The following is an 8,336-nucleotide window of genomic DNA, read 5'->3' as shown; positions in this document are numbered from 1 at the left end:
TGCCTCTCTGCCTACTTGTGATCTCTCTCTGTCAAGTAAATAAATAAAATCTTAAAAAAAAAAAAAAACTTTTATTTATAGATGTCTATACTGAAACTTCCAACAGCTCCAATTTCTTTCTAGTAACACTAAACATTTCTTCTAAACTGAATCTAAGCCCAAATTAATTCTTCTTTAGTCATTCTTTCATTCTTACTAATGTATTTATCTTAAGTTAGAGGCCCAAATTCTCAGCTTTGGAGATCACTTAGAAATTTTATGATAGTAAAAATTATTATTAAGCACCTACTATGTTTGGCATTGTGTTGTGTTCTTTGTGTATCCTTTAGGCCTTGCAGTTTTGGAAATATAAATACTTCTGTTCCCAAGATCATATAGCTAGTTAGTGTCAAAACTGAGACTTGAACTGAAGGTTTCTGGCTACAAAATCCTTTTTATACTTCTGCACTGTTGTTGCCTGCATACAGAAGCACTATGTATTAGACCCTTGAATTTCACTAAAACTATAGAAGGGGCTTTCGAGAATTCTGAGATTGACAGTGCCACCAAAGGAAACCATTTACCGTAAAAACACCAGGTGCTTCTGGAACTCACTTAAGAGCTTGCTGGCCCTCTGTGGACTAGCCTCATCACCCACTATATCCACCATACCTAACATCATTGTCGATTACACATTGTAGACCATTGAGTTACTGGCTCTCATTTATTTATTTATTTATTTATTTATTTATTTATTTATTTATTTGGTAGTTCTTGAGCATCTGATGACTATAACAAGGTCCTTATCTTTATGGAGTCTGTATCTAATGGTGAGGGGAGGCCCGGAATGATAAATCTATAAATATCAAGAATCTACTCTGTTACTTTGTGATTTTCATACACATATGCATGTTGTTGAGGTTGTAGTGTCCATTCAAAGAAAGAGGCATCTTTTAGGGTGAGAGATGAGGTGAGTTTAAGGGGTTGCTAGAGACTAAGTGAATTTTATTTGGAAAGGGCTGAGAGGAACCCTCCTAGTCAGAGAGAAGTGCCAAGAGAAGATGTTGCTCTTTGGAAGGAAAGAAAGAAATCATGTTAAGGAGGTGTTATGTAATGAATTTTGAGTTATTAAGAAAATAACATCTAGACCACTAAGTTTCTTTGGTTTGCACATTCCTGTCAGATATGAATTAGAATACCCCAACAATCACTAGATATTTCTCTAGTAACCTGAGGTAGAATAGCAGTCCATTTTAAAGCTGGCTTCCCTCTGTCCTGCCTGTGCTTGTTTTCCAGTATCATTCATGTAAAATGGCCTGTCATTCTTCGGGAGAGTTTGGATGTTCACAGTTGTTTATATCAAACTCTGAAGATAAAGAAGGATGAAAACTTATACTTTTAGGATTACTGCCATTAGAAAAAAGTAAAAAGTGGGTAGAAGGGTGGGTTAAATGAGTGATGGGCATTAAGGAGGGTGCTTGTTCTGATGATAAGCACCAAGTTTTGTATGTAAATGATGAATCACTAAATTCTACACCTGAAACTAGTGTTTGTTCTGTATGTTAACTAACTGGAATTTATTTATTTATTTAAATAATTTTTTAGAAGATTTTATTTATTTATTTGGTAGGGAGAGATAGAGATCACAAGTAGACAAAGAAACAGACAGAGGGAGAGGGGGAAGCAGGCTCCTCTGAGCAGAGAACCCATGTGGGGCTCAATCCCAGGACTCTGGGATCATGACCTGAGTGGAAGGCAGAGGCATAACCCACTGAGCCACCCAGGCACCCCAACTTACTGGAATTTAAATAAACACTTGAGGAATGCCTAGGTGGCTCAGGAGGTTAACCGGCTGCCTTTGGCTCAGGTCAGGATCCTAAGATCCTGAAATGGAGTCCTGCATCCAGTCTCCTTGCTCAGCGGGGAGTCTGCTTCTCCCTCTGCCTGCCCTCCCCCTGCTTGTGCTCACACTCTTGCTCTGATTAAAAAGTAAAATAAAATTTTAAAAGGATAAAATTCCCTTAAAAAAAAGCTTGAAGAATAAAAATAAAAACACAAGTCTTTGTAAAAAACAATAAAAAGAAATTCAAAAGTGACTTGTTATTCCATTGCTTTTATTAATCATGGTATGGAACTTATTGATGGATCTAAATTTAAATTACTCCATGTTTTAGATTTGGGTACAGGTTTTAGCTGACTTTTTAGAGAATTATTATGACATACAAAACTATTTTTGATAATTCTCAGAAAATCTGAATGTAAGACCTTATAATTATTTTTATGATAATACCTACTAAAAATATTAATGGATTAACTATTGTGTTAACAATCACCATCAGCCAACCTACTAGAAATCTTAAAATAATTGTTACCATAACATTTCTTTTTTAAAAATTTAGAACATAATTATCTCTAAGTTATTTTCAAAACAAGTCTATTTCAATTAACTTTGTTCAAATTTATAAATAGAATTATTTTTTAAAAGAAGAAATTTAATTGAGGACATGGTAAGGAAAAAAATAAAAAATATTTTGAACTTCAGAAGAAGTGATTTTTCTTAGTGTATATAAAAATTCTCATTTATATTTACACTAAAGCTGTGGATAAACAATTAGGTTTTTGTAATACAATTTAGAAATCATTTGAAGGAAACAGTAGTTTCTTTACTAGTAGGTTAAAAATAAACTTCAGTGTTATGTTCATATCTTAGTTAAAAAGCAATATAATTCTGGAATTGATTCTGGGTTTTAATTCTCTTTCCAGTACTTACTAGATATCTATTCCTGGAGAAATCTCTTACTCTAGTAGAGGTGTTTGTTTTGTTTTGTTTTGTTTTATTAAAATGAGGGTAAGCATAATTATCTCACAAACCTGTCGAGGAGACAGAATGCATGCAGTGTAGACAATGTATATAAACTAAGAAATTCTGCACATATGATATACACAGACACACTCATAACACTTTTTTAAAGATTGGCTAATGATAACTATAGAAGAAATATTTTATGTTTTAAGATAATAAACTCCTTGAGAAGTTTCTACAACTCTCTGATGTAAGGAGGGGGAATATATTTAAATGAAAATGCCTCTCTAGCCCGGCGTGCTGCGGAGGAACGGCTGTTGAGCTGCGCGGGGTTCAGGTCCCCGGCAGGTTGGTGACTCCCGAGCTCTGCTTCTCCCCACTGAGCTGCTGCCTGGTGAAGAAGAAGCCATGGCGCTCCAGGTCACCAGGAACGCAAAAGTTAATGTGGAAAATAAGGCGAAGATCAGCATGGCAGGCGCAAAGCGCGTGCCTCTGGCCATGATTGCGGCCTCCAAGCCCGGGCTGAGGCCGAGAACAGCCCTCGGAGACATTGGTAACAAAGTCAGCGAACAACCACAGGCCAAACTGCCTCTGAAAAAGGAAGCAAAAACTTTGGTTCCTGGAAAAGTTATTGCTAAAAAATTACCTAAACCTCTGGAGAAGGCACCCGAGCCTGTGCCAGAACCTGAGCCAGAACCTGAGCCTGTTAAAGAAGAAAAACTTTCGCCTGAGCCTATTTTGGTTGATACTCCCTCTCCAAGCCCAATGGAAACATCTGGATGTGCTCCTGCAGAAGAATATCTGTGTCAGGCATTCTCTGATGTAATTCTTGCAGTGAATGATGTGGATGCCGAAGATGGAGCTGATCCAAACCTTTGTAGTGAATATGTGAAAGATATTTATGCTTATCTGAGACAACTTGAGGAAGAGCAAGCCATCAGACCAAAATACCTACTGGGTCGTGAAGTCACTGGAAACATGAGAGCTATCCTTATTGACTGGCTAGTACAGGTTCAGATGAAGTTCAGGTTACTTCAGGAGACCATGTACATGACTGTTTCCATTATTGATCGGTTCATGCAGAATAATTGTGTGCCCAAGAAGATGCTGCAGCTGGTTGGTGTCACTGCCATGTTTATTGCAAGCAAATATGAAGAAATGTACCCTCCAGAAATTGGTGACTTTGCCTTTGTGACTGACAACACTTATACTAAGCACCAAATCAGACAGATGGAAATGAAGATTCTAATATCTTTAAATTTTGGTCTGGGCCGCCCTCTACCCCTGCATTTCCTTCGGAGAGCATCTAAGATCGGAGAGGTTGATGTTGAGCAACATACTTTGGCCAAATACCTGATGGAACTAACTATGTTGGACTACGATATGGTGCACTTTCCTCCTTCTCAGATTGCAGCAGGAGCTTTTTGCTTAGCACTGAAAATTCTTGAAAACGGTGAATGGACACCAACTCTACAGCATTATCTATCATACACTGAAGAATCCCTTCTAAGTGTTATGCAACACCTAGCTAAGAATATAGTCATGGTGAATCGTGGACTTACAAAGCACATGACCATCAAGAACAAGTATGCCACATCTAAGCACGCAAAGATCAGCACGCTGGCACAGCTAAATTCTGCATTAGTTCAAGATTTAGCCAAGGCTGTGGCAAAGGTGTAACCTGTAAACATGAGTTGGAGTACTATAATAACTGCAAATAAAATTGGCACCATGTGCCATCTGTACATACTATATGTTATCTTTACTGACTTTTAATAAAGTTTGTGGTCCTTTTTACTTATACCTTAACTCATTCGAATGTCGCTACTTTCCTACTTGAGGATAACCTAAACGTTGTGTTAAAGGTATGGTGGGGAGTATAAAAAGTGCTTTCAGTTTATTGGGACCCAACCTACATATATAATTGTCATTTGTGTGGTTCTTGTTTTATGTATATGGCTTTCGCTTTCTTAATATGGATTACTTTGGTCATGAAGGCATTTAAAGCCCTTTGTAGGGCATATGTACAGCCCTATAAGCCCTGTCATCTTGGAGAATATGCAGCTTCTGTCGGCTTAAAAGCCTGCCACCTCACCTTTAGACACTCCCCTCCCTATTTTCTGTTTCTTCCAGTGGTTGCTGCCATAATTCCAAGAAGTTCTTATTTCTAGCACTATTTCTTAAATTATCAACTTTTGTATCATTTTTTTCACCTGCAGAAATAAGAACTTTGTATTTTAAACATACTTTTTCATTGTTGATCAAATAAAAGTAGATCCTTAAAACATTAAAAAAAAAAAAAAAGAAAAAGAAAATGCCTCTCTACTATAGTCAGAACAGAGCATAGCCCATCGAGGAATTATGCTAGACAGCAGAAATGTTTCTTCAGTGGGACATGGGTGCTAGATTTGATCTGTTTAATCTTGAATAACCCTTCGATATTTCATACACTACTGACTTCATAATAACATGTTTGGGTAAACTGATAGAAAGCAATTGTCAAACTTCTCCCCTATGAGGCTACTTACTTATTTAGTTGTTGGACAGTGTTTAGAGTTAGAGATTATTAAAATTATTTATTTATTTTAAAATGTGTTTATTTTTTTAAAGAATATTTAACTGACTGAGCCACCCAGGTGCCCCAATTTTGTTTTACTTGGAATCCCAACCTCACATGGAGTACCAGGAAGGATCATTGGGTGGGAATGGAGGGAAATCCATAGACAATATCATCATTACTCTTTAGGGGCTTGAAGGAATGCACTTCACCACTTGAAAAAGAAGAAAACATATTTATGGATGAACATGCCAGGGATAACAAGTTGATATAGAAACTGCAGGCCTGGGGTGCCTGGGTGGCTCAGTGGGTTAAGCCGCTGCCTTTAGCTCAGGTCATGATCTCAGGGTCCTGGGATCGAGTCCCGCGGTATGCTCAGCAGGGAGCCTGCTCCCTCCTCTCTCTCTCTGCCTCTCTGCCTACTTGTGATCTCTCTCTGTCAAATAAATAAAATAAAATCTTTAAAAAAAAAAGAAACTGCAGGCCTATATGACAGGCCCAAATATTTTTAAGTCCGATTGTTTCTGCTTGGGTATGGTCTGTAGTGGTCAGTTACAATGTGTCTGAATGGTTGTCTAAAGCATGATTTCAGAATTTCATATCTCACAACTTATCTTGCTTCTGTTCCCTTTCCTATTACCCTTGCCCTATGAATGGGACAAATTATACATTTGTAGGGTGATTTCTAATGTAGCTTATTTATTTTCATATTTATTGCAAGAAATTACACACTCTACAAAATAAAGAAGGAAATCTACTCTGTCAAATCCTATCAAAGGATAGTTTATTGCGTCTAGACTAATTATTATAGTAGTTGCATTAGGCAGTGCCTCTTCTTTTGTTACACATCATGAAAAAGTTCTATTTTATTCTGTTAAATAACTAAATAATGTGATTGACTCTGACCATACTTTTATTCATTTATTTTATTAAGTTTTAAATTTTAATCCCAGTATAGTTAACTTTCAGGGTCATATTAGTTTCAGGTGTACAGTACAGCGGTCCAGTAATTCTGTATATTGCTCAGTGCTCATCACAATAGGTATACTCTTTAATCCCTTTCCAACTATTTCACTCATTCCCCCACTCATCTCCCCTCTGTTAACCATTAGTTCTCCATAGTTAAGAGTCCGTTTCTTGGTTTCCCTCTGTTTTTTCTCTTTTATTTATTTGTTTTGTCTCTTAAACTCTACATAACAGTGAAATCATTTAGCATTTGTCTTTCTTTGATTTATTTTACTTGGCATTATGCTCTCTAGCTCCACCCATGTTGTTGCAGATGGCAAGATTTCATTCTTTTTTGTGGCTGCATAATATTCCTGTGTGTTTGTGTGTGCGCACGCGTGCGTGCACGCATGTACCACATTTTCTTTATCTCTTCATCTGTCAGTGGATATTTGGGCTGCTTCCATAATTTGTCTATTGATATAAGGAATGATATAATATGATATAATAACCATCAGAGTGCATGTATCTCTTTGAATTTGTGTTTTTGTATTTTTGGGGTGAATTCCCAGTAGTGCAACTACCAGGTCATAGGGTAGATCTATTTTTAACTTTTTGAGGAACTCCATTCTGTTTCCTGCAGTGGCTGCACCAGTTTGCATTCCTATGAGGAGTGCGTGAGGGTTCCATTTTCTCTACATCCTAACAGTTGTTGTTACTTTTTTATTTTAGCCATCGTTGATTTTGTTGATTTTAGCTATTTTGACAGGTGTGAGATGATCTCTCATTGTAGTTTTGATTTGCATTTCCCTGATAATAAGTGAAGTTGAGCATCTTTTCATGTGTCTGTTGGCCATCTCTGTGTCTTCTTTGGAAAAATATCTGTTCATGTCCTCTGCCTATTTTTTAATTGGATTATTTGTGGGGGCTTTTTGGTGTTAAGTTATATAACTTCTTTATATATTTTGGATAACCCTTTATCGTATATGTTGTATAAGTTCTTTATATATTTCGGATAATATTGTTTGCAAATATCTTCTCCCATTCAGTAGGTTGTCTTTTAGTTTTACTGGTTGTTTCCTTTGCTGTGCAGAAGCTTGTCACTTTGATGAGGTCCCAATAGTTTATTTTTGCCTTTGTTTCTCTTACCTCAGGAGACATATCTAGAAAGGTGTTGCTACTGCTGATGTCAGAGAAATCACTGTCTCTTTCAGAGTTGTTATGTCTAACAATACTTTTTTTAAAAAAGATTTTATTTATTTATTTGACAGAGATCACAAGTAGGCAGAGAGAGAGAGGGAGAAGCAGGCTTCCTGCTGAGCAGAGAGCCCGATGCGGGACTTGATACCAGGACCCTGGGATCAGGACCTGAGCCAAAGGCAGAGGCTTAACCCACTGAGCCACCCAGGCGCCCCTGTCTACCCATACTTTTAAAGTTACAGTTTGTTTACCACAGAACTCCACAAATGCTAGGACTTAATTAGTTCTAATAAACTATTTCTGGTAGAACCTACTGCATCAATCAAGATAACATGGGAGAGGTCCCAACTTTTGGTCTCTGGTCTCTTTATTTTAAAAATTACTGAGGACTTCAAAAGAGCATTTGTTGAAGTAGATTATATCCACTGATCTTTTTATTTCATATTAGAAATTAAATTAAGAAAACTTAAAAAAGGTAAAATTTTAAAATAACAATAATAAACATATAGCATGTTAATATAAATAGTAAATTTTTATGTAAAATTACTAGATTTCCAAGAACAAAAAAAATTTAGCAAGGACAGTACCATCATTATACATTTTTTTCAAATCTCTATGCACTGGATTCTTACAACAATTTCTGCAGCAGGTGTGTTGCAACATCACACACCATGTAGAACCTTGGAAAACTCTGCTTTGCATTTGTGAGGAAATGAGAGCAAAAGGGGAAATAACATCTTCATGTTATTATGAAAATAATCTTTTCCTTGTGGATCCCCTGAAGCAGCTTCAGGTTTCTTAGGAAACCCCAAATCATTCTCTGAAAACCACTGGGCTAAGTTATACTACAGT

General features: G+C 36.8%; 1 protein-coding gene across 1 annotated transcript; it reads left to right on the top strand.

Annotated features, from left to right (window-relative positions):
- Nucleotides 1-3,081: 3,081 nt before the first annotated feature.
- Nucleotides 3,082-4,585, top strand: LOC132027981 (G2/mitotic-specific cyclin-B1-like). The gene has a single exon (XM_059416659.1). The coding sequence runs from the start codon at nucleotides 3,191-3,193 to the stop codon at nucleotides 4,460-4,462; it is 1,272 nt and encodes a 423-aa protein (XP_059272642.1). The 5' UTR covers nucleotides 3,082-3,190; the 3' UTR covers nucleotides 4,463-4,585.
- Nucleotides 4,586-8,336: the final 3,751 nt, after the last annotated feature.

This window comes from Mustela nigripes, chromosome 12 (assembly GCF_022355385.1).
Source record: "Mustela nigripes isolate SB6536 chromosome 12, MUSNIG.SB6536, whole genome shotgun sequence".
Taxonomy (NCBI): Eukaryota; Metazoa; Chordata; class Mammalia; order Carnivora; family Mustelidae; genus Mustela; species Mustela nigripes.
The sequence above is the reverse complement of the archived record's forward strand: the minus strand, read 5'-3'. Positions and strand labels throughout refer to the sequence as shown.